The sequence below is a fragment of the Elgaria multicarinata genome, chromosome 13 (genome assembly GCF_023053635.1).
Source record: "Elgaria multicarinata webbii isolate HBS135686 ecotype San Diego chromosome 13, rElgMul1.1.pri, whole genome shotgun sequence".
NCBI lineage: Eukaryota > Metazoa > Chordata > Lepidosauria > Squamata > Anguidae > Elgaria > Elgaria multicarinata.
Window position 1 is genome coordinate 16,894,217 of NC_086183.1, and position 26,577 is coordinate 16,920,793.

General features: G+C 44.3%; 2 protein-coding genes across 5 annotated transcripts in view; both read right to left on the reverse strand.

Moving 5' to 3' along the window:
- PABPC4 (poly(A) binding protein cytoplasmic 4) overlaps positions 1-26,577 on the reverse strand; it is a 563,337-nt gene that overhangs the window by 525,537 nt on the left and 11,223 nt on the right. For 2 of the 3 annotated variants that reach the window (XM_063139845.1, XM_063139847.1), the window contains 7 exons: positions 25,486-25,573; positions 25,169-25,288; positions 23,795-23,922; positions 22,847-22,940; positions 22,241-22,371; positions 22,040-22,139; positions 21,199-21,563 (listed from right to left, as the gene is read on the reverse strand). In XM_063139845.1, the coding sequence (XP_062995915.1) occupies positions 22,053-22,139; positions 22,241-22,371; positions 22,847-22,940; positions 23,795-23,922; positions 25,169-25,288; positions 25,486-25,573 (648 nt within the window). In that variant the 3' untranslated portion in view covers positions 21,199-21,563; positions 22,040-22,052. Of the gene's footprint in view, positions 1-21,198; positions 21,564-22,030; positions 22,140-22,240; positions 22,372-22,846; positions 22,941-23,794; positions 23,923-25,168; positions 25,289-25,485; positions 25,574-26,577 lie in introns of those variants that run through there. The other variant, XM_063139846.1, reaches the window with a different exon arrangement.
- PPIE (peptidylprolyl isomerase E) lies at positions 7,513-18,021 on the reverse strand. Of its 2 annotated transcripts, XM_063139989.1 has the most exons (10): positions 17,975-18,021; positions 17,781-17,879; positions 15,759-15,802; positions 14,114-14,140; positions 11,511-11,592; positions 11,252-11,352; positions 10,584-10,707; positions 8,593-8,778; positions 7,887-8,029; positions 7,513-7,797 (listed from the first exon to the last, which is right to left on the reverse strand). In XM_063139989.1, the coding sequence occupies exons 1-10, from the start codon at positions 18,003-18,005 to the stop codon at positions 7,729-7,731; spliced, it is 906 nt and encodes a 301-aa protein (XP_062996059.1). In that variant the 5' UTR covers positions 18,006-18,021; the 3' UTR covers positions 7,513-7,728. The 2 variants fall into 2 exon arrangements, with proteins under 2 accessions (XP_062996059.1, XP_062996061.1); XM_063139991.1 differs by lacking the exons at positions 17,781-17,879; positions 17,975-18,021 and adding an exon at positions 13,600-13,682.

A 26,577-nucleotide genomic window follows, 5' to 3' on the forward strand; every position in this document is an offset into this window, starting at 1 on the left:
CAGTTTCACTTGACCTTGGACTGAGGCCCTTTGGCTCCTGATTTGGCTGGAGGGAGGTTTGTTCATATCCTGAGCAAACTGAACAATCCCCCACAGAAAACTCTTTGCCAAGGAAATTAAAACATGACCAGGTTACACACATAGGTGTTTTGTATTCTATGCCAGCACCCCCACCCCCCACCCAAAATTCTACACCCTAAAATTAAATTAAATTGAAAACACTGCAAATCAATATGCTTGTTTTGCATAACTATGCTCTATTTTACCCCTTTCATATTAAGGGTTTTTAAAAGGTCATTCAGACTTAAATTTGCAAGGAACGATATATGTGACTGTTGGTCAGCTGGCTGCCTGGAGGAAAGAAAGCTGGAGAATCGAGTCGCTGCCCTTCCTGAAACCTAGGAGCCTTTGGCATGCTGTCCAATCTCTCTTTATACTGGTGCAAACCTCTTTTAAACCATGAGATTCCCAGCATCTCAAAACTTCTGTGCAAACTGATTCTAACTGGGCAGAATCCTAAACAAGGAAAAATCCTGGCAGAAGTTAGGGAAGCACAACTATTAGGCAGTCTGGTGGCAGTTGCTGGGAAACAGCAGCAAGGTAAGAGGGCTGTGTGGGTCACCCAGGCTGCTGCTCCAGGTGTGGTGGAGGATGGTGGCCCACCGCCAGGCTTGGATAAAATCTTACTTGCTGGCCCAGTCAGCTTCTCTCTATTCAACCTCTTGTCCTTCCCCACAGGCAGCCCAATGTCTTGGACTGGTCCTGTGCAGAAGACATTGAACCACGCAAGGACTTTGGCAGAGGTGATCGCCCTGCCTGGCAGGCTCCATCGTGTTGCCCCATCAGAATATGCCGCCTGTGGTTCAGCCACAGATTCGTTCCTGCTCCCATGAGGCTGTGCTGCAGAGGGAGTGTTGCCACAAGTAGCAAGGCAGGACTGCAGGCGATTTCAGCACAAGGTTAACGCTGGCAGCTGTGATGCATGCCGGCTTCCTGCTCAAAGCAGGTGGGGCCCGGCGATCGCTCCCCTGCTAGGAGTAGAGTTAGACGAGGAGGAGGGCGTGAGCAGGGTGGGCCGACCAAGTGGATCAGTTTCTCTGGCATCCCTCTATGAAAGGGAGACTCTCACTGGCAAGTGCTACAAAAATGACACCATGGGCTGCATTCTAACAACCCTGGACCTCCCCCACCCTGCATACATGCACCATTTTTGCTTTAGCCATCAGAGACATAGAGGTTATTAAAACAGCTGAACTGTCACCCAATTAATCTCTGTGGCAGACTTCCTCCTGCCGTCTTTGTGCTGCCCCATGTGATTGCCATAGTTAAGGCAAAGCAGACAATAGCATTTAAATGAGCAGCTAACTGACAGACGTCTCTGCAGCCCTGGCCTAGTTCAGCATATGGGTTCAGGCAATGCTGTAATTCCTTCCATGAAAACTCCAGCCATTTTCCTGGAGTGGATGTCAGACTCAGTCTTCACTATTCTAAGACAAAGAACCAAGATACCAAGAATAATCATTAAAGTCCAGAGGTGTTTTTTTTTAAAAAATTAAAACGTACATTGGTGTGTAGAGTGGCTGAAGGTGGTGAGAATATACTGCACCTTATCCATCCCAAAACTGCCTTATATGTACAGCTCTCCTCTTGTTTTCCATGAGATATATTGAGATCATCTCAAGAGTACTTCATGGATTACAGTTTTTGGTGTTCTCCTAAAGTAATCGGATGTCTGAATGCAGCAAACACATACATCAAACCCGTGTAGACCCATCCAGGAGCCATGACTGGTTGCAGCTCCGCGAGAGTCTACACTAGGTGGCTAACTCAGGTTTGCATCTGCGTGATGTGTGAAATGGCTCCCACGCCAGGACACAATCCTTACTGAACAGGGAAACGGTTACACTCTGTCTCAATCTCCAATGTCTCCCTTAACAGTTGCTGTTCTATTACCACCCTTACAAAGTGATTTGTGATGTCATTGTATCGTTTCTTAAATAAACTCACTGAAGGGTCGCTATCTGCCTTTAAAAGTGATACCTGCATAGATAGAGATTTGCTTTGAACAAAATTGCCGTGTGCTTTCATGCAACATTTGCAGAAGCTTTGAGCCAATTCCTGTTACTCCATCCCTACATGGGTCAGTCAGGAAAGACTCAAATAAGCTCACAGAATTCCTGTGGGCTGAAAATAGTCCCAAGAGCCCATGTCAAAATACTTACATCATAAAGTACAAAGGCTGGACTACCCGGACAACTTACAAAAGTTGTGGCATCTCCAAAACTGACAGTCTTATGCGCAACTAGTGGGGGTGTTTAGGGGGTTGCAGCCCCCCCAACCCTTTGGAGGGCCAATAATTTCATCCATGTACCGTGTCACAAGACACATGGAGAAAAGTAACCACATCTGTTGGGAGAATAGTGTATACAATTCCAAACTGTCCAATCTGACTAACTTTGTTGGGGCAAAATTCCCCTTTCTGACCCCTCCACAAAGGGGGCTGCTAATTATGTCATCAGGTGCATGGCTGAAACTGGAACCATTTAGTAGAGATAATCTTCTTGTACTTCAAAATATCCACGCTGACTGTGTTACATGGGGCCAACTCCAAACGAGACCATTTACTATGATCTGCGTTATAACCATTTCCAATATAATTGGAAATAAATAAATAAATAAATACACACACACACACACACACACACACACACACACACACACACCAGTTCTGAAATTATGAACTATTTTAACCATAAACTCAAAGCATTATTTTTGCTACAAGAACACTCTTGTGTTTATTTCAGTTATATAAACACTGAAACAATTAACATGCAATCCCAGAAAAGACCAACATACATTTCCTATTCCCCCCTTGTGCTCCAACTCTAAAGCCCTAACAAAGTAAAAGCAGCTTGTGTTTTTTTTATTTCTTTCCAGAATCTTCCCCTTTTCTTAAAAAGGTTGCTATGTAGAGATTTGCACATGGATAAATGAGCCTGCTTGCTTTCTCACACCTACGTACCTCAAATTGTTGACTGCAGCCCCTGTCCATCCAAACATTTACATCATTATTTCAGTGAAATGTTTCTCAGAAGCATGATCAACCCACCCATGTCACTGTGGGGCCTGACAAAGTGACTTGGGGAGGTGCCTGATATTGCAAGGCGGTAAAATCAGTTGAGAACCTGCCTCTTCTTGGGAACATTTGAAGGAACTCTCATCACTGCATTGCATGCTGCAGTTCACAGTACGGAAAACAACACCTTTTCTTTAGGGCTCCATGCAATACCTTGAGACCAAGATTCATGAAGTAAGTAAGTTCATGAGTCCCGACAGCTGGACAGCCATCTGTCAGGGATGCTTTAAGGTGGATTCCTGCATTGAGCAGGGGGTTGGACTCGATGGCCTTAGAGTCCCCTTCCAACTCTACTATTCAATGACCCAGAGGACCTTCTCTTCTGCTGCTCCCAGACTGTAGAATAGCCTGCCGGAGGAGATTCATCAACTTAATAGTCTTTTAGCATTTAAGAAAGCTATAATTTTAGGATGTTTTAATAATGTATACCAAGTTTTTAATTCAGTTTTATATATTTTATACTTCTTATTGTTCTCTGCCTCGATCCAAACAGAGGCGGGTAAGAAATAAATTATTCTATGATCAGACTTTCATGCCTTCCCTAGAAACAGCACCAGAAGCCTCTTTGAAGTAATCATTCCTTGGTTTTCCCAACAAAATCAGAAGGTTGTTTAATTTCTATCCCAGAAATTTGGCTCCTGTCTCATTTAGGGTCTTTTATCGAAGGAGTTAGTGTCCTGTTCAGTTTTGATATATGACAGGCAGATATGAAATCCACCAAGCATTAGAAGCAACTTGTCTAACCTAGGACTTTCATCTGTTTCTATTATAAGTGCAGATTTCATAACAGTCAAATCATATATCACAATAAAGTGCCTCTGCTGTCACTCCCTGGCTATATTGTGGGATCTTGCAATTATTTCTGCCACAACCTGTAGCAATGTTGGATACTGGTTGATATGTAGGAAATACATAGCTTTCTGTTGGGGAAGTTTATCCTCCCAAACTTTGGAATTCCAGCCTGCCCACATTGGACCTCTCTCTTTTAAATGCCAGTAACATCACCCATATAGTCTCAAGCACAATGAAATCTTCATAATGGTCCAGAATCACAGATCTTTTGCCATCACCAAGTGGTACAAATCTACTCAAGAGAGATTGGGGATGCTTCCAGGCAAGGCTTTGTGAAGGTTTGTGCGTGCCTTCCAGGGACTCGTATGTCCTCATCTTCTGTTTGTAACCCTCCTGCATTCTCCCACCACTTTTCCCCATTTTTTTCTTACAATAAATTTATTAAGGAAAAAAGGCAAAATACCTGCACCTTGAATTTTGATTGGTAGTGCTAGGGGCTCATCTGGAAGCATCTTTTGCCTATTCCTATATGGTTCCTGTTCCAAAACAGGCCTTTTCCTTTCTGCTACGGAGGGCTTTGGTCAAGTGTCAACAGTCTTCTCAGGGTTCCCATACAACATTTTGAAAACAGATGGGATCTGCAACATGGCGAGCCCCAGACCCATCCATAGCGTCGTATCCCAGGCTACTGCTGTTAATGACATCTCCCCCGAGCAGCAAGATTACTCCTGGGGCGTCCATGGTTCCCTCTCTAGAGGTCATGCAAATCCCTTTCCACAGTAAGCCAAAACAAAAAAAACCCCAAGAAACACCAGTACATTTCTGGAACTCAGCACTGTGGGAAATTGTTATGCTTCTGATCGTATTAAATGGTCTGATTCGGGGTTGGCCCCACATAAAGCAGTTAGACTGGATATTTTAAGATACAGGCAAGCGAACTTGCCAAATGGTACCAGTTTCAGCCATGTACACCTTATGACGCAATACGCATAACCGAACTCAAGCCTTCGCCAACCTGGTGGCCACCAGATGTGTTGCGGCTACATTTCCCACCAGCCCTAGCCAGCTTGGCCAATGGCTAGAAGACGTGGCACATCCCACCCCTCCGGCTGTAGCTGTGGCTTGGTTGGTCACACAAGTCATCTGAGCCATTTCCGACATTAATCCAGGCAGAGCAAAACGAACCCATGGCAGGAGGGGCATCGTAGCAGCAGGGCCCTCCCCCGCATACAGTCGACACTGAAAAATGGACTCTGGCATAATTTCCTCTGCAAGTAGCTCACCGTGGTCTGGACTGCATAGGTCCATGGGGGTGGGTGGGTTAAGAGGTGGGCTGGTGGTAGCAGGACCTTAGGCGCCCGTTGGGGGCCTTCCAATGCTTTATTGGAAAGCCCCCAATATATGAGAGAAATATGAGAGTGCTCCCCAACCCCCTCCACCAAGTAATGCAAATAATATAAGCACAAAGCATATATGGCAAGTCAGGGAAACTAGCATTCACTTTATTTGCTCCAGGTTACCTTCTTCGGAATAAGCCTTAAATCAGAGGCCACTATGCACAGGAATAAACCTCTGCACCACCTCCTTCAGTAACCAGTTTTCTTGACTCTCCTGATCAACGGGATTGGAGCCAGAGGGGTTGCTTGTTCTCTTTTCTACAGAGAATGAGAAGCCATTTTGCAACTCATATTTTGCCCAAAATAACACTTATCTCAATCGCCCCAAAGCATCTCCCTGAGCAGAAGATATTTCACAACTGCCTCCCACACCAAAACCTCTCTGTAGGTCAGGAAGTTTGTGCAGAATCCTCAGTATTTTAAGGTTGAAGGGGTGGGATTTGGCCATCCTTGTGTATATAGCTGGAGAGCCAGTTCCTCTCCTTCCCCCAACAATTAGACGCACACCAGCACCACCCATTCCTGGGGATGTGTGTCCTCAGTTCATTTCCTTCTGCACAGCCTCCCCTGGCACCAGCTCCCACTGAAGATTCATATAAGATGAGCCCTGCTCCGGCAGGCCAAAGGCCCATCTAAACCAGGCGTTACTTCCCACTGAGATTCCACTGGAATCCCAGATTGGATGCTTAGAGGTACGGCATCACCTCTGAACATGGAAGTTTTATTTTCAGTCATCACTGATAAAGTCAGGCAGCAAATTCCAGAATTCTAACCTGCGTGAAAAAAAAGAAAAACGTTCCTCTCGTTTGTCCTGAAAGTTTTGCCAATCAGCTTCTCCACAGGATATTATTATGCAATTATGCCAGGATCGGTTTGAAAAGATAATAATAATAAATTTATTTCTTACCCACCTCTCCCTCTGGATGAAAGAGCAGGAGTTCTGGCTACTCCCATTTGCATCCCTGCCCTTCACAGGATCTCAACAATACTTGGAAAAAAGTTTTAAAAACCATCAACGCTAGCAGCAGTTTACTTCTATGAATTTGTTGGAGTCATTTCTACCTGATGAGGGACAGAAAACAAGCCCTATGACATTTCTCATCACATGAACAAAGAAACTTAACTGTGATACTACACAGGTGTGTTCACACACCCAACATGCTTACTCTAGGCAGGGAATCATGTCAGGAAGAGATAGAAGCCTTATAAAGACCTAAGACTTAACTATAGTTATCCAAATGCCTAAATCATGATTTGATGGCCCACAAATAATGCTATGAAATCATGGGTTATTTTAAACACAACTAAGCATTGACTTGATTTGCACATAAAACTAAGGGCCTTGCTAGACAAGGCCTTAGCGCGCTGTGAGGCCCGGTTTCCCTGCTGTGCGTCCAGATGACGCACAGGGGAATCCGGGGTCAGGCCACGCTGAAGCCTCTCCTAACGCGTCATAAGCGAAGTCGCTTATGGCACGCCTCTTCCGCAGCCCCGGCCTGAGGCCGGGGCTGCGGAACGTCTAGCAAGGTCCGTGGCTTTTTGCCGCTACTTGCTTACTCGCGAGTAGCCGGGAAAAGCCACGGACTGGCACAGCGCTCATATGAGCGCTGTGCCCATCGGGCCGGGGAGATCGGGGGGGGAGATGGGGGGGGGAAGGCCGGACCGGCAGGAGAGGGGTATGGCGGAGGGCGGCACGGATCAGGGACGGGGAGGGAGGGCGGAGGGTGGCACAGATCGGGGAGGGAGGGCGTAGGGTGGCACAGATCGGGGAGGGAGGGCGTAGGGCGGCACAGATCGGGGACGGGAAGGGAGGGCGGGGAAAGAGTGGGCAGGAGGCATGGGAGGGGATCAGGAGCGGATGGGGGGGGCTTAAGTAAAAAAACCCACTTACCTTCTCCGGAGTCTTCGGGGTGCACGTGGCCCCTTTAACAAAACAAAACAAAACAAAACAAAACAAAAATGGCCGACGCTGCAGGGCTTCCGGAGTCCCTGTGCGTCGTGCATGTAGGAGGCGGGGCCTTACAGTTTGAACTTGGCTTGTTTCAATAAACCAGGGTATATACCTCAATACAGTTTAAAATTCTATTGGCACAGAGCACGCTAGACCAACAAGGCCGAGCTAGTATACAAAGAAATTAAAAAAAACAAGAACACTTGAAAGTAACCAGAAGGAATAAAAGACCAAACTGTAAAAAAAATAGCTATAATTTTATAGGAGAAAAAGTTCTGTACAAAATAGACTTCTAAAGTCTCTGTAATTCTGAGCAGAGGATATATAAAGACCTTTTGTATCTGAATGCATATTTGCAAAGTGTTCCAAGACAGTTCTCTCTCATCCAGAGGGATCTGATGTTATATTCTTCTTGTTTTCTATTCCCAACAAGCTTCTGCTTGTACAAACATTCACACATATTCACCGCAGTCTGAGATAATGATTTTTTGCTTTGGTTTCCCATCTTTGCTGCCTTGATCCTTTAGAAAAAAGAGAGGAGATACACAATCAGGTTGCCACACCTTGAAGGAAACACACACAGAAGTTCCACACTTTGTGGCTTGCTTACCTCAATCTGTCGCACCACGTCCATCCCTTCCGTGACTTCTCCAAATACCACATGCTTTCCATCCAGCCAGTCAGTCTTATCACAAGAGATGAAGAACTGAGAGCCATTTGTGTTAGGGCCAGAATTGGCCATTGACAACAAGCCTATCAAAAGAAACCCAAACTGCATTATTCTCACAGGTTTTCTTTTAAGAATTCCCTCACCCCTTAGGCTTCTTTGAGAAAAGGAGAAGAGCCTCAATGAATTGGAGATGAACTCCCTACACCTCTGGATATGAACGAATATGAGCCACAGGGGATCCTGTTCTGAATCCTAAAATAGCAATTTAAAAAGCTCCACTCAGAAATTTTGCTCTCACACTCCAAGTAGTGTGTCCACTCCAAGAAGTAGTCCACTCCTAGGAGGACTACTTCAATGTTTTGCGGCGGTGGCTGAAACATGGCTGGTGAGAGATGAAGAGAAGCGAGGTGTGTGAACAGGATAAAAGCCAAGATGTTCCTGCACCAACATAGGGCAGACACCGGGGCATGTTCCGGCCAGGCCAGAGGCAGTGTGTGCTGCGGCCTCCAAACTAGCTGGACCTGGGATTCTCAACCGCCTGGCCCTGCTCCTTCAGCTCAGAATAGACAAGAGCACCAGCCACAAGTGCGAATAAACTTGTAGCTATGATTCCCTATTGAAGTAAGCAGCCCCAGCAACATCCTACCTGGCCCCGTATGCTTCAGGATAAAGTTTTCATCATCAAATTTCTTCCCATATATCGATTTCCCCCCTGTGCCATTGTGGTTGGTGAAATCTCCACCTTGGCACATGAACTGGGGGATGACGCGGTGGAAGCTGCTCCCTTTGAAGCCAAAGCCCTTTTCATGTGTGCACAGGCAGCGGAAGTTCTCTGCAGGGAAAAAAATAGAGAAAGGAGAAGTACAGAATTGAGACAGGTGACACAGGCTCTTGACTACAAAGACAGATCACTTAAGATGGCCGTCTTGGTGGCACTCATACTTGTGGAACACCCTTCCTTACCAGCTTGTAAACAGACATTGAAAAACCTTGTTCTACTCTTGCTTTTACTTAAAATTGCTCTGATGGACCTTTTATCTTTCATACTGTTGCTATCTTTTTTTAATTGGTCTTGCTGTGTTGGACTATAGAGTGGAAAACTGAGACTGATGATTTAATATAATTGTCTTGAATTGATCTTAGCTATGTTTTAACTTTGTACATAACCTGTCTTGGGAATGCTTTGGCCCTGAAGGAGATACAGAAATATTGGCAATAACTACATTTTAAAATAATACCTAATCCTCCCTGGCATTGACGTGAAGTAATATTTTAATTGCGAGAGCCACATTCATTTCTTTAGGAGAGCTATACCTCCCTGATAATTCTACCACACTCATTTCTCTAGGGTAACTCTACCATATTGGGTTTTTTTTAACATATACAAACTTTATTGCTTAAAGCTAAAAGTCACTGCTATCTAAAAATAAAAATATAGCATTCAACGTATACAGAAATAAACAGACTACCGTATTTCTTCGATTGTAAGACGCCATCGATTGTAGGACGCACACTAATTTCAGTACCACCAACAGGAAAAAAAAACCTAAGACACACCCGCGATTCTAAGACACACCCCATTTTTAGAGATGTTTATATGGGGGGGGGGGAAATGCGTCTTAGAATCGAAGAAATAGGGTAATATACTGCAGCAATGACTTCAATATATCTCCCACTACAGCATATGTGGGCAACCTGCGTCCCATGGGCCATGCAGCTTCCAGCCACTCTCTATGCAGCCTGCAAAGACCGCTGAAGGTCAACTGATCAGCCCTCAGAAGGGCTGCAGGGAACAGGGAATTGTTTCCCTACTTGTCCTGGACCTGTCATAGACTCTGTAAAACAATAGATGTGCAGAGAATCTTGAAGTTTTCATTTTGATTGATCAATTGCATTTCTATACTGCCCAATAGCTGAAGCTCTCTGGGTGGTTTTATGTGTTTCAGACTCATGTAGGAACACATTAAACTTAGGTAGACATGCCAATTCTGGTGCATGGACTTTGTGGCTGCTCTTTTTCAAGATGGCTGACATGTTAATGGGAAAATTCAATAATCCATGAATGAATGCATGTAGAAAGCTCATTTCTGTGGCAAAATTTAGTCAAGATGGGTAGAAGATGGGTTTTAGTCAAGATGGGTAGAAGAATTATTTCTAGTCACTGTTTCCACCTGTATGGTCTCGTAAACAGAATACCAGACTAGAAGCAGGAAAAGGTGGGTTCATATCCCTGCTCGGCTTTGAAGTTCACTGAGTGCAATTCAGCCAGTCACCATCCTTCAGCCTAATCTACCTCAACAAGATTGTTGTGAGGATAAGAGGACAGGGTGGTGGAACATGTACACCACCTCAATTTCTTAAGGCGAAGGGTGGAATAAAAACAAATATTTATTTAATAACATTGAATCAGAGACTACATTCAAATAATAGCATAGTTTTTAAATCGACAAATGCAAGTAAACTTTCAAACTTTTAATTCCCCCCCCCCTCCTTTTTGAGCTTCTGGGGATGAGTACGAAGACATTATTCATTTTCAGCAGGTTCCAGCCTCATGGGAGAGATTCAAGAATACTACCAGGAAGAAGTCTGCGATTCCCAGCCTCCACCCCACAGCCCCTAAGAGGAGTCTTCTCTTACCGGTGGTCATAGGTACAATATCCGATCGCAAGAGGATGTTTAATCGACCAGCAGGCTTATTTCCAATCTTGATATCCATGTATACTTGGGGGTTGACCCTTGATTTTTTTGCTGGTGGCTCACCCTAGCAGGAAAAAACAGACAGAGCTTCTTGCACGTACGCAGACCCATCTGTCCTGACTTACAAGGCTATCGCATGGATGACTGAGATGATGTAGGTGAAGCATTTGGGACACTTCAAAGCACTTTATAGTTATTATTGTTATTGCTGCTGTGATTAATTTATTTGTTTAATAGATTTCTATGCCTATGACTATATATAAAAATACCTCTAAGTGGTGATCTTCCAAGACTTTTATGCATGGAACTTTGCCAGCTTCTGGTTCAGTGCCTTAGCACCATCTGTGAAATCTAAGTTATATATCAACAAGCTACACTAGGTTCCCAGGCAGCCTGGTGTGAACTGCCATTCACTATACAAACGGGAAAGGAGATCATGCAAGCTGAACTGGGGGTACCCTGCAGCTTGTGGGGGAATGAAAGTGCTAAACAAGTTCATCTGACTCCCAGGAAGAAGCCTCATACAGATCTGCTCCAAGGTCACAATTCTCCAGGTAAGAGACACATCCTGGCATGCAGAATCTACAGAGCCCCCCAAGCCCTTGTACCTCCTGAGCCTCTGACCGGGCCGGCTCTGCCCCCTCTTCCTCCACATTCTCTTCAAGTGTCTTCCCTGAAAATTTCTTCAGCCAGTCATCATCTGACCAGACTGTCAAAGGGAAACAAAAGGTGCTCAGAGAGAAAAATGACTGTTTTTTTTTTAAACTACCAATGTAAAATAGAAAACAATGCGATCTGGAATGCCTTTGCCAAGCACAATGAAAGTCAAGGCTTGTGGTCCCTCCTGATCCCAATGCCCTAACTCACCTGGGCGAGAGGATCCTTCCTTAATCCGCATTGGTTTGGCCAGGTTGACACGGATTGTCCTCCCAAAGAGCTCAGACTCGTTCTAAAAAGCAGGGTGGGGGGATAGTATTTATTAATAACTTTTTTATCCCCCCCTTCTTCCAAGGAGCTCAGGTCAGCATGTGTGTGTGTGTATGCCCCTCACTATTTTATACTTGCAATCACCCAGGGAGGCAGGTTAGGTTGAGAGTGACTAGCCCAAGGTGAGTCACTGAGGTGAGCTTCATGGCCAAGCACGACTGCACCTCCCTAGTCCTAGTCCAACACTCTGGCCCATCTTCCCCCAACATGGCGCCCTCCAGATGTATTGGACTACAATGTATTTATTTGATTTGTACCTCACATTTCTACTAAGAAAATGGCACTCAATCCAACACACCTGGTGGCCACCACATTGGGGAAGGCTACTTTAGCCACTCCACCATCCTGGCTCTCCAAATAGACACAGCATGCTCCAGGTTTCATGTCTGACTTCTGAGATAATATTCACAGCCACATATTTTGTTTTGAGTGGATTAAACTGAATGCCAGTCAGTTGTCATGCTATCTGTTTTCTTCCACGGCACTAAGCAGCCTGGGCATTTCATTTGCCACAACTGACATTCTAATTCTATGGGATTATTTTTAAGATACAAAAATTAAGGCTGTCATTTGACTAAAGCAATCATAATTAAGTTTGCATGTGCATAAAATTAAGACTTGTGCAAAAATATATATAACCCCTCCTATGTCTTTATTATTATAAACTATAATCAACCAGTTTTGTTTCTTCCCAGCATCTGCTACTAGTTAAGAGTACTACAAGCTTTCATATCTTATAGGGCTCTTCTTCATATCTGAGTGTTGAGAGCAAAAGTAAATTAAAATAGGATGGAATATGTTCTGGCATGTCTCAGTTTCACTGATGATCACCTGATAGTCTAAAAACAAAGAGATGCCTATATTTATTCTACTCCTGCTTTTTTTTTTATCCCAAGATTATGATTTGTGTGGGTCTGTGATGTTCTGCTGCCTTATATACCGTAAATGTAAATATTTGCAAGGTTATTGTTTATATTATGCATAAAGTTCCAGGAAGTAAGTACGCCTCAGTGTACTTACAATTTGTATTCCCAGGTTGGGTACAGAAGGGGGGTGGGGTGGTAAATGCCTGAGTGCTGATTGGATAGTTGTGGGGGAGTGCTTGGATTGGATGTGTGAGAGTGGGAGGAGCAGGAGAAATGTAGCTCTCTATATACAAAGAGTCTGAGCTGACAGGAAGACAGTTAAGTAAGGAGTATGATATGAGACAGAAGTGTATGATTTTGTGAGAGAAGTGTATGATCATATGAGAGTGAGGTGTATGATCTATGAGAGAAGTCGATGATTATAAGAGAGTTAAAGTGTATGATTCTGTGAAAGGCAGATACTGAATAGGAAGGTTTGTGTTGGAGAATATAGTAGAATTCCATAGTGGAACCTTTAAAGAAAGAACTGATAGAAACCAATACGCTTAGAACCTTGCAACCATACACATTTCAACTAAGGAAACCAATAAGCTTATGTACACACACTTATTTATGTTAATAAATTCTAATTACTTTCAAACAACTAGTGTGGTCTGTGGAGGAGTGACTGAGGAGAGAACAATTAATGGTGGCAGCGGAATGGGAAACTGAGGGTTAGGTTGCTGAGCTGTGGAGCTGTAGGGCCTGAAGAATAAAGTCGAGACAGGAGCGGCAGCAGTAGGCCAAAACCCTCACACACGTCCACAGCACGGGGGATTGAGTGGTCCTGAGTGCTAGTGGTGTGGATAGTCCTGTCAGGTAGCTTGTGGGCATCTCAGGTGAAGCCAAGACATCACAGGGTCAGTAACCTTCCACCACAGGTGTGGGGAACTTGTGGCCCCCTAGATAATTTTGGCCTATTTATTTATTTGTAACATTTCTATACCACTGATTATAATAGAATCACTCAGCCTACAACTTCCATGATCCATCACCATTGGCAATATTGCCTGGAGCTGATGGGAGTTGTATGACAAACATCTGGAGGGCCACAAGCTGCTCACCCATTTAACTGAAGCTCAGCATGAAGTCAGCAAGTTCTCCTGCCCTCGTCACAAGCCTGGAATCAAAGCCAATTAATTGGGCCCTTTAAAAAAAAAAGAAAAGGAAAGAAAGATCCACAATTTAAGATCATAAGAAGAGTCATGCTGGATCAGACCCTGTCCCCACAGAGGCCAGCCAGAAGCACGTGGGAAGACTTTAGTTGATTTTATTGACAGATTGATGTTGCAGACTTAAAAATAGATTCCTCACAAAAGAGGGGACAACTGTGCTGTGTTGGTGGCAGGAGAACAGGCTGATATCAATGCCCTCCTTAACATTTCATGGAAACCACCTAAACTTGAAGACACGTAAATAAATCAGAAATCCACCTGCTCATGGTGCATTGCCATGGCACTGAACTAGATACAGCTTCAAAACTACGAAATGGAATCCGGAGCAGGATGGGACAGGGGGAGGGGCGGGGATCATTAAAAAATGCCACAAAGTTCAGTAAGAATCTAAAGACAGATTTACCATGTTGTCAATGGCTGCTGCAGCATCCTAAAGAGAGGAAAAGGATATATTTTATTGTTAGCTCACCCACTTACACACCAACAAGTATTACGAACTGAGAGAAACAATTTGTCTGTGGGATGAGCAATTTCAAAAATACTTGCTTGCAGCCCATCAACTTTTACAGTCTTCAGGAGCTTCTGTTTCCATTTTGAAAAGCAAACTTCTAATCGCCATCGCTATTAATACTTGAAAAATTGAAGGCTAACAAATCTATGTGAAGGCTTGAAGTATCCCAAATAGTGGGCTGTCTGAAAAATTATACTGGCCCTAAGAAGTCTGATATAATCTTCCAACCCCAGAACAAGGAGCAAAGGTGGAGGAGCCCAGGATCATCACGATTTTCATGTCAAATAACTCCCAATTAGAAATATCAACATTTCCCTAACATAAGTTTTCCAAGTGAATCTATTATAGACTGTGCAACACAATGCTCCTAAGGGTGATATATATTGTAAATAAAGACCATAGACATTTGCTTTCTCATGCCAATGCCGCTGTAATATGCGCAGTAGGTAAGACACTGAACTATGAATTAGGAAGCTCCCAGTTTGAATCTTGCTTATGCCATAAACACTAAATGGATTTACAGAAGCCTCTCTCTCTCAGCCATTTGCAATATGGGGATAATAATACTGACTGATCTTACAACAGGGATGGGAAACCTGTGCCCCTCCAGATGTTGTTGGATTACAGCTCCCAGCGTCTGACTGGGAGTCAGAGTCCAAAAAAAAAAAACCCCTGGAGGGTCACAAGTTCCCCAGCCCTGCCTTAAAGGTTATTTTAGGAATTACAACTAGATAGTGCATTTGAACCACTTAAGCTTCATCTACAGCAAGCAGGATATTGCACTATGAAAGTGGTATGGAAGCGGTATATAAAAGAAAGCAGCCACACTACTGCTTTATAGTGCTGTTGAAGTGCACTGACAACTGTTGGGGCCCATTGACACATACCATATAAAGGTTTCATACCGCTATATCCTGCTTGGTGTGGCTCCTGCCTTTTATATACCACTTTCATAGTGCAATATCCTGCTTGGTGTAGATGAGGCCTTAGAATGCTTGGAAGTGCAATACAAATGTTAAGCAGCAGCATCCTATTGAATTTCTAAAGCACCTAAAAATATCAGTTACTGTATGAATTTTAAAGGTGAGAAGACAAATTTGTGATTACAGGCTTACAATCTAAAACACAAAACGGAAATGCACCTTTGGTCCCTGCCAAGCCAGCCTTTTAACAACCAGCCAAAGGTTTAACCCTTCAGCTAAAATAACCATATCCACAATTAAATTGTGCCAGCAGGGACTGGGGGAAAGTCTAATTGTGAGAATTTCTATTCAACTGCAATGCTATCAAACACTGCTGGCTTCTGGCATTTCTATTTGCGCTTTACTGGTCACTTGTCTTTATATTACTCCTACAACTGAAAAATTATCGCAGGAAAATCCAGAAGAAATTTTCTGTGCTGATCTCCAACTTCTTCCCCCTTGAAGGATGGATTAAACTTTGTCCAATACACTCCCTTCTTGCCTCCCACCAGCAATTCACCAAAAGAGATGGAGAAAAGGATGAGAAAAATTCAGTAAGATTTAAAAATCCTCACCTCAGCTAGTTCAAATTCAATGAAAGCGAAACCTCGATGTTTTTCTGCAGAGATACAAGAGAAAGATGGTTTGCTCCCAAAGACACAACGCAGGAAAACATCAATACACAATTGCGAAAAGAAACCCACTCTTAAGTTGTCATTTCAGAACTGATAGGTGCAAATTACTAGCCAGTCATCTGGTGAAAAGGAACAATATGCTCAGAAATATTTCATTCTACCATTTGTGAACAACTTTTTCTCAATATAGCCAGCGCCCCTTGAGCTAACAGTTCAGAACTTGAACTAAAAGTTCTGTGCTACCTGTCTGTACTCTTCTTTTGTGGCCTGGCCTTCCTTCCACTTCCTATATGTGTCCTTTTTGGTTTTCAGGTCATCTCTAAGCTTTTTGGTTTCTTCTGTTGTCTTCTATCTTTTTTCCTTGTTGGAATTGTAGATATTGTTGTAATTGAAGTCTTCCATCACTACTACATCACACTTCCTTGAAACACTGGCAATTTGCTTTTCAAAAGTTTCATCCTCATCTTCTTTTTGATCAGGTGGTCAGATATAGACTCTGACTATCATGCTCCTTTTATTCCTTGCCCCATTAATTTTAATTCAGATGCTCTTGATGGGGCTCCCAGGCTCATCCTCCTGTGTAGGAGTTAGTATTTTTTAATATGTAGTGCAACTCTGCTTCCCTTTCTATTTTTTCTGTTCTTTTTGAACAAGTTATATCCCTCAATTGCTATATTTCAGTCATAGGAGTCATCCCAACAAATTTCCGTTATATCTATCAAGTCGTATTTGCCTTCATGTATTAAGAGTTCAAGTTCTTTCTGTTTGTTTCCCATACTCTGGGCATCTGTAAAGCAAGTTTCTTTTTGACGCATATTTGCACTGTCTATTGTGCATTTTCTCTCTTCCAATTATCTCGCCTTCAAATGAGACTAGCAATGTTTCTATATATTGCCTCACAATCTTAAACCATCAGAGAGCGATACTGGAGTATTGTGGATGAAAAAAACCTATATTGCTAGGACGATTTAAAAGTGACTTCAACAGCTTATTATAATTAACAAAACTTTCTTTGTTTATAAAATCCTATGCCTCCTGTTCACCGCTAACTAAAAAGGATATAAGGAAGGGAGAATATAAGATTAAAGTAGGGTGACCATATGAAAAGGAGGACAGGGCTCCTGAATCTTTAACAGTTCTATTGAAAAGGGAATTTCAGCAGGTGTCATTTGTATATATGGAGAACCTGGGGAAATTTCCTCTTCATCACAACAGTTAAAGCTACCCAGTGCCTGTTTACCCTACCCTGTGCCTGTTTGCATTCTCTTCCCCTCCTTATTGTTTTATTATGATTTTATTAGAATGTAAGCCTATGCGGCAGGGTCTTGCTATTTACTGTTTTACTCTGTACAGCACCATGTACATTGATGGTGCTATATAAATAAATAAATAAATAAATAATAATAATAAAGCTGCAGGTGCCCTGCCCTCTTTTAAATCTGGTCACAGTATAGTTGCAGTATAGCTCCTGCAGCTTTAACTGTGGTGATGAAGAGGAAATTTCCCCAGGTTCCTCATATATACCAATGACACCTGCTGAAATTCCCTTTTCTATGCAACTGTTAAAGATACAGGAGCCCTGTCCTCCTTTTCATATGGTCACCATAATTAAAGTGTGAGGCCTGCGTGTCCTCGCGGAGAGAGGGTTAGGCCGGGGCCTTAGAGGTCCTGGTAGCAGTGAAGCCCAAGCCTAAGGCGTGTGGGACGAGGTGGGGGATGATGGGAAAGGCCTTCCTGAAAGGGAATAATCCTCTCACTGGGAAAATGAGGGCAGGAGCGCCACACAGGCCCTTCCTGAGTGGGGCGGTGGGCATGACGTGGGGGCGCCGCCTGGCCTCCTCGGAAGGAGGAAGGGGGCTGGAACTGTCCCCCCTCCCCGCACGAAGGCCGTCCAGGTCGGAGGTGCCGCCCCGGCACTCGAGGCGCTGGACCTCGTAGGCCCCCCCCCGCCCCCCAGCTCACCCGTCTCGTAGTCCAGGGGGATCTGGATGTCCGTGATGTCGCCGAAAGGGATGAAGGCCGCGTGCAGCACCCGCTCGTCCACCTCCTCGGCCAGCCCGCCTGTGCGCACCGGAGAAGGCACCGTCAGCGCTGTTGCTGCCGCCAGCCGCCCGCCCCACACCCTCCGCGCGCCGGGCTGCCCCTCAGCTACTCACCCACGTACAGCACCCTCTTGGTGGCCGCCATCTGCCTGCAACCTTCCTCCTCCTGACCCGGAACCTCTTCGGCTGCCGCGGCCCAAGAGGGAGCTCCTTCCGTGGGGGAGGCGCCGCCCGACGCCGCCTCCTTCAGGCGGGCTGTCCCTCACGCTGAGCCCCGCCAGCCTAGGGACGGACGGGGACGGTCCTCTTGCCGACTCGCTGTGTTGTGCTTTGGTTTTTGTTACCCGCTTTCATCGTTCACAAGAAAGCGCGTTTTCCCCGTCAGTGTTTTTATTCCAGACAAATCCATCTTCCATTCCTGGGTGGTGTCAGGAGGAAAAGACCCGCCAATCAGAACATCTGTCCGGCGAGGTGATGTTTGCCCTGTCCTGGACGGGGTTGCACTCTCCCTAAAGCAGCCTTTCTCAACCTGGGGCGCTCCAGCTGTGTTGGACTGCATCTCCCAGAATGCCCCAGCCCTGGCTGGGGCATTCTGGGAGTTGTAGTCCAACACAGCTGGAGCGCCCCAGGTTGAGAAAGGCTGCCCTAAAGGATCAGGTCCGTAGTTTGGGGGTGCTCTTGGATCCAGAACTGTCACTTGAGGCACAGGTGAACTCAGTGGCAAAGATCACCTTTTATCAGCTCAGGCTGATATACCAACTGCGCCCTTATCTGGACAGAGATAGCTTAGCTACAGTTATCCATGCTCTGATAACCTCTCCTTTGGATTACTGCAATGCGTTATAGTGGGGCTGCCTTTGAAAACGGTCCGGAAACTTCAACTGGTACAAAACAGGGCAGCCGGTTTATTAACAGGGACTGGCCGACGAGACCGAATCACGCCAGTCCTTTTCCAGCTTCATTGGCTGCCAGTCCAGGTCTGGGCCTGATTCGAAGTGCTGGTATTGACATTTAAAGCCCTAAACGGTTTGGGGCCAGGTTATCTGAAGGAACGCCTCCTCCCATATGCACCTGCCCGGACCCTAAGGTCATCCTCAGGGGTCCTTCTCCGCAAGCCCCTGCCAAAGGAAGTGAGGCAGGTGGCTACCAGGAGGAGGGCCTTCTCTGCTGTGGCACCGGGGCTGTGGAATGAGCTCCTTAAGGAGGTTCGCTTGGCACCTACATTATATGCTTTTAGACACCAGGTGAAGACCTTTTTATTCTCCCAGCATTTTAACAGTCTATAAATTTTAACTTGGCGTTTTAAATTTGTAATTTTGCATTGCTGCTGTTTTTATTTGGTTGAGCTTTTATATTGTATTTTATATTATGGTTTTATAGTGTTGTTTTATACTTTGAATGTTTTTAATTATTGTGAACCGCCCAGAGAACTCCGGCTATTGGGCGGTATAGAAATGTAATAAATAAATAAATAATAAACAGCAGGATATATTGGCTGTGTTCCGGCGACACATTAGGCAACGGGGGTTTAAAATAGCGCACTCACCGTGCGCTAATGTGGGGAGGGGGTGCTACTCCCCAAACAACATGGACCGCCCCGCTCCAAATCCCCTGTCGTCTTGGCCGCTATCCCATCAGCCATCGCGAGTTCTGCCCTCTATATAGGAGCAGCAGGGGTGTTTTCCGCCGCTCCTGCCGGAGAACTCTATGGCCAATGGAATAGTGCACTCGACGGAGGGAGGGAGCCCTCCACACATCTTAAATCAGTTGATTATTTGATAAGCAACGGAGCAGCCAGTTGTTTTTCTGTTGCTTAAAATGGCGAAATAGCGTACTCTGTTGTGTGTGCGCTGTGTACCCCCTATAGAAACAATAATCAAGATCAACAGTTGCCTCCCCCCCCCCGTTGATTGTCGTGTCGTCCAAACCCAGCCATTCTCGGCCAGCCTTCCCCATCTGGTGCCCTTCAGGTGTGTTGTACTGCAACTCTTAATCAGCCCCAGCTAACAAGGCTGCTAATAGCCACAAGCTAGCTGCGGATGGCGGGAGTTGCAGTCCAACACCTATGGAGGGCACCGAATAGGGACGGCAGAGCCGCTTTCCCACCCCTGAGCAAGGTGGACCAGACTGGGCCTACGGCAACTTGAACCTAACACAGATTCTTATTGGACCAACTGCGACAGGTATATGCAGAGCTTTGGAGTGATGAAAAACAGGGCTTATTGGTGTCAGATTATTTTAAAAGAAAATAACTTGTTTATAGACTAGTTTGTTTTCTGGAGGGTAGGCCCCACAGAGATGTTTAAATCCAGTACCTGAAGACTGAAAAGATGGCATTATCCTCTAATTATCATGGGACACTTGCAAGCCACTAGGAAGCTCTTCTGTGCAGGAGCAATATTGGGACGCTTCAGTATGTGTAAAATAAAGCCCCTAAAACACTTTCTAGGTAAGAAACACATTGACCAGTTCTTTTTTGCACTTCGTAATATATGCACCATTCAGCTATAGCTATAACCACAACTTTTTTCCTCCCACAATCTACAATAGTAGCACACAGGATCATCCAAGGAGTTGAATTGTGGAACATCCAGGATAGACAAAAGGGAGCACTTCACACAGTGCATATTTAAACTAAAGTTGCTACAAGGTATGATGCTAGCCATCAACTTAATTGGCTTTGAAAGGGAATTAGACAAATTTATGGAGGATAAGGCTATTAGAAGCACTAGTCTGGGTGGTTCTATGCAACCTCATTTTTACAGGAAGCATGCCTCTTGGGACCAGCTGCTGGGGAGCATCAACAGAAAAGGACCATTTCCTGTGTGTTCTGCTTTTGAGCTTCCCAGCAGCACCCAGCTGATCACTGTGTCAAACTAGATGGAGGCCTTTGGTTGGATGCAATAGGGGTCTTCTTTTGTAATTAGGTTTTGAACAGGCAAATTAGAGAGATCTCTGGCCTACTTGAATTGCAAAAGGAAGTGAGAAATAAGGAACAATGTTATTAGTGTTTCTTACAATTAAGTCATCTGATTATTTTTTAAAGTATCTGTTTGCTGCTAGGTAGTGCACCCAAGGGAACTTGATCATGCTTAGTAGTATTTGAATCCCTCAAGAGCAGTCCTGGCCCATATCACAAACAGCTTCTAAAAATCCCTTCTAACTCTACTGTTCTATGATTCTATGAACTTCCTCACAGTGATCTGAAGTACTTCACATTCATGGTACTTGTACAAGTGTTTACGAAGGACTGTACCCACAGCAAGTCGAAGATGTGTGCCAAATCATTAGGGAGCTTGGAGAGGAGAGGGGAAGAAGAGTCAGGCAATTTCATGAAATGCTTTTATTCCTTTATTGATAAACACATTCCAGACTTTGCAAACAGGATTGTCTGATTAAAACCAAGAACCGCAAATGAAAATGTTCAGTCAGAAAAATGCCAGGAGGTGGTTAATTCTGTCCTGGATGTGAGAAGGAAACCTTGCATATTTAATTCTTGGAAACCAAAAGCTGTAGGGAAATTTGGATTTTTTTGTGTAGGTTTTTTTTGCCGTTTTTGCAAATAAGGCATTTTAGGAGATTTACACACTGAAATATTGTTAATGAGATACGTTGTATGATGTTGAAATGTGCAGGATAACATTATTTCTAAACTTCTTAAGCGGATAGTTTCTTCAGGGACCCCCATTTGGCTTTTCACAACCTACAAAGAAAAAGAGAACACTTTAGGTGCTGAATTAATTTCAGGACAGCTTCCCTGTTACCCATATAAATTCAGTATATGCTGTTTCAAGCTCATCAGTTTCAGGAAGAACAGGGATAGTTTAGGATCATTTTGCTGAATAGTTCATAGATCAAGGTGCTGTGTTGGTAGAGGGGAAAGGAATCAATCCTGAGTACTGAATCCTAATAAGAAATTCTTCAGTGATTTTGAGAAATTACTTCATTATCAATTGACTGACTTATTATGCAGATTACCATCACCACATCTTTTAAAAGACATGTGGGATAATTTCCACACATTTTCCCACATGGAAGGCAAATTATCCTTGTATGATAAAGCCTGGAACCAAATAATACTTGCTCCTTTTCTGCACAATAGGGGACAGAAAGATCCATAGCATGAAGGGCATCTCTTAATGTTGTGAAAAAGTCAAGAAGCAGGGCCAGGACACTCACCAGCCTCCCTGATTTAAGAGGTAGCAGCCACTATGCCTACTTTCTGGGCAGCTTCTTTCTTGGCTTGGTGAGCCTGCAGCACAGCCACAGCCTCCTCCACCTAGAATGGGAAGAAATGAGGTTCACCACCACTCCCAAACAAGCCAGCCAAAATGATACCTGTGGCAAAGCACAGAGGTTAGGTGAGGGGGGGTCTATTACCTTTGAGCGGAGGGATTCAGGAGACTCCAGCATATGCAATAACTCTGAGTTATCAATCTCTAGCAGCATTCCTGTGATCTTTCCTGCAAGGCTGAGGTGCATAGCTTGGATCAGTGGGAACAAACGCTCTCCTAGGGAAGCAAAAACAAAGCCAATCAAGAGATAGGATGCCATTTGAAGGCTCTTCCACATAGCCAGGCCATGGTGGTGTGGGGTGAGGGTTATCACCATGTCTCTTGAGCACATGGGTAGTTTAAATTTCTGTGCCATCTTTATAACACGCAACCAAGTTAAACCTTTGCTGTTAAGGGACTGGACCAGGAGAGCAAGACAAAGTTGAAAGATACATAAAACACAATGTTAAATCTCATGGCAGACTTAAAATCCATGCATGAGAGAGAATGCAGGTTCTCTATATAGAGTTTCTCAGAGAAAGGTTTCCATGCAAGCTGGTGAGCTGCCTTCCACCCCATGCAAATCAAACCTACAGCCTTCTAGGAGGGTCAATCATTAAGAATGTGAGAATTAGGTGGTCATCCTAACCTTTTCATTGTGACCTGTGAACACGTGAGGTGGCAGAATCTAGGACAAGGAAGAATGGCTTACCCAGCATCTGCTTTTGCTCCTGGGGAGGAGCAGCAGCTAGCATGGATGCAGTTAAAGGCTCCTGTCCCTGTACATGAACAGCAGGCTGAGAGGCCTATTACGGAATAAGGAATGTGTCTGTTAGCATTGCAGTTGAAAAGGGGATTGGTTCTTTGTTTGTTTTAAAACATTAACATTGTCAAACAGCTATGCCAAAAATTAAAACCAGTCACACTTTTGGAAGGCACCAACCATCTAAAATGCTGAGGGTGATGGCACATCATAATGGGAAAAAAGGCTCAAGAACGTTGCTTTAGTTTAAGAAGTAACTCATTAAAGCTTTGGAAGAGGAGGCCATCATCAAATATTACAACACATTGTTTCGGGGAGGAATAGAATTATTTTTGCTCATAACACTCAAACTTTTGAGATTGATGGACTGACAGAGAAGGACTGTTTCTAACAAAACAGCAGGAATGGGATAGATTCCATTATCCCCAAATAACCGCCATGCACCGTACCATACTACAGATAGGGTGCAATTCCCTTGCAGCTAGTGTAGCGAACGTGTGAATGGGCTCTCTGGGCTAATTAACACAGCTACTCTGCACAAAGCTGAGTAGTTTATGTCTGCCTACACTTCACACGTTCATAGCAAACCTGTTTTCTGAATTATTTGTAATAAACAAGAATGGCTGTTTTGTATCTCATTATGCAACCATGAGAAATGCTCATCTGAATTTTCCAATGACCAGATTCACTTGGATCATGTTGGGATTCCAGCAAGGCGGCAGAAAAGCAGATCTGAAGAGAGAAATTCAGCCCCCCCATTTCAGACAGATTGAAGGGCTTTGGCCATGACGTTTCTGAACTCTAGAGCAAAAACCAGGGCACCAATATTTAAATCAATAATCCCTCCAGCAACGGCAGTTTGATATTGGCATTGCCAAGTCAAGGTTCTCCCGCTACCTGTAAAGGCTGTACAGCAGGATGGGGGCTGCGGACACTTGAGGCATACTTGTACGGCGGAACAGCCCTGGGAGCTTGGGTAGCTACAGGTGGTCGAGTCACTAAGTTTGGAGCTGTGGCAGCAACTCCTATTTAAAAAGGAGGTACATAGTGGTGAATCAGAAGCTTATAGAACAAGATTGAATAGAACAAATATTAAGCTTATCCAATCATGGAATTAAAAACATCAAACAAATAGCTTTATTACTTGAAAGCATGACAAATAGTTACCAGCAGTTCAAAACATAATAATCCTGTTCGTAATAGTTTTGCTCAACAAGTGTACTTCAATCCAGAGCTATTATTTTTCTCTTCTTAGAAGCTGCATATGATCTAAAAATCTATGCTATCAAAAGAAATATTTGATTCCTCGCTCTCCTTTATTCCTCATATCGAGGCAGTAGCTAAATCTTGTCGTTTCTTCCTGTATAATATTGCCAGGATTCGACCATTTTTGTCTGTCTCTTCTGCCAAGACTCTCGTTCACGCACTGGTTATCTCTCGGTTGGACTACTGCAACCTCCTCCTCTCTGGCCTCCCCTCATCTCACATCAGTCCGCTGGTCTCTGTCCACCACTCTGCCGCTAAGATCATCTTCCTGGCCCCCCGCTCTGACCATGTCACTCCGCTTATGAAATCTCTTCATTGGCTCCCAATTCATTCCAGAATCCAATATAAACTTCTCCTGTTGACCTTCAAAGCTTTTCATGGTCTAGCTCCTGCCTATCTCTCCTCTCTCATCTCACACTATTGCCCCGCTCGTGCTCTTCGCTCCTCTGATGCCATGCTTCTTGCCTGCCCAAGGGTCTCTACTTCCCTTGCTCGGCTTCGTCCATTTTCCTCTGCTGCCCCTCATGCCTGGAATGCTCTTCCAGAACACCTGAGAACTACCAACTCAATCACAGCTTTTAAAACACAGCTAAAAACTTTTCTTTTCCCTATAGCTTTTAAACTTTGAGTTTGTTCTGGCTCTATACTGTTAGCTTCACCCTTCCCGGTGCCTGTTTACACTTCCCTGTGCCTGTTTGCATTCTCTTTCCCTCCTTATTGTTTACTACAACTTTATTAGATTGTAAGCCTATGCGGCAGGGTCTTGCTATTTACTGTGTTATCTGTACAGCACCATGTACATCGATGGTGCTATATAAATTAATAATAATAATAATAATAATAATAATAATAATAATAATAAAATCCCATCTACCGTCATGATTTTCAATGCTAGGTGACACTACTACATGCCCCCAGAAGGAATGGTCAACACAACACCCCAAAAGTACCAAGTCAGAGAAAGCTGATTGATGCTGGATGCGTACAGAATGGGCAGTCACTTACCAATCCTTTGGGTGGCACCTGGCAGGCCACGTGAAGGCTGAGCATTACTCGCTGGAGCCAGATGGCGTAGTGCTGGTCGTGGTCCAGACTGTCGCATGGTGTTTGGCATACCCTGGAAGCCTGATTTTTTTTTGGGGGGGGGGGGAAGAGAGAAAAGAACACAAAGCTACTGGTCAGTCAGACCAGGAGAGTCCTATTGGTGAGGGCCACCTCCAGGGATCAGGCATTTGTGACTGACAGTGTCCCATTCCCTGCAGATGGGTAAAGAGGCAGACAAGACTGTGCCTTTAAGGTCAAAGCAGCTCTTTCATGCTTACCTTGAGGTCTTCCCCCTTGCTGCCAGCGTGGGTTGGGTCTCATCTGAGTCATCTGGTTAGGTGCATAGTAAGTGGGTCTGCTCTGAGCCTGAAAAGCAGAGCGGGTCTGTCAAGGTTCCACCTTTACTTAGACCCCTTGATCAGCTCCTTAAAGATATTTTGCCTCTTTAAGAGCACTTCCTTCCATCATATGTCAAGGTTCCTCCTTTACCTGGTACCTTTCAGTAACGTGGGGTTAATTGACACCCCAGACAACAAGGTTTTAACAACTATTATGTTAAATGATATGGCAAAATCACACAAACTTACAGCTGTTAGATTTCAAAAGGTATTTACAATCAAAATAAAAGTTGTAAAACCAGTTTCCTCAAGCCTAGCTATACTTACACCTGTATTTTGGCTTAGAGTCCCCCTCCAGCCTTCACCTGGCTGTTCTCCTTCAGTGCTATTACTGCTTCCAGGATCTCTCTCTGGTTCTCTTTCTGTGGCTCTCTGTAGCGCTCTCTCTCTTTCTCTTTCTCTCTCTACTTCCCACTCCTGCCCTGTACAGTTAACTCCACCCCTTTATATACTATCACACAGAAACTGAAACATACAATCTCGTAACCTAAAACTGGGAAAATGAAACCTAACTAATCAAGGGAGAAAAAAGAAAATTAGGAATGCCCCCCTCGCATCAGAAGATTCCCAGGCCTTCAGGCCTAAATCAAAACCAAGCATGTGTAGGTCTCAAATCTTCACAGGGTCATCAGCCATATTGCAACATGGTCCTGTGGCAGATCTCCTTAGCCCTGTTCCCACATTCTTGCCCAATACGCAGAAAAAGTCAGGGGGCGGATGCAACATTGCACATCACTTACCTAATACTAGCAACTTTAGTTTTTAACCTTCCTAAGCTAGAAATGTTGTTGTTTGAAATATTTGTTAAAAAAAACTTTAGCAACCCTGAATCGCTTCGTGCTGCACGTATTCAACAATTATGAGGTCAGTTGTCCTGTGGTGTTTTATCTCCTCACACCATTTTTAATTTAAAAAAGTTTCACTTACTAAGATATCAGGTGTCAGACTCACCTCAATTGAAAAGAATGGAAA

Excerpts from the sequence above, each read along its gene's own strand:
- PPIE (XM_063139989.1), bottom strand. The coding sequence starts at position 18,005 with ATGGCGGCCACCAAGAGGGTGCTGTACGTGG. Across the intron at positions 17,880-17,974 it reads CAAGAGGGTGCTGTACGTGG|GCGGGCTGGCCGAGGAGGTG; the intron begins GTGAGTAGCTGA and ends CGGTGCGCACAG. Across the intron at positions 14,141-15,758 it reads TTGAATTTGAACTAGCTGAG|GATGCTGCAGCAGCCATTGA; the intron begins GTGAGGATTTTT and ends TCCTCTCTTTAG.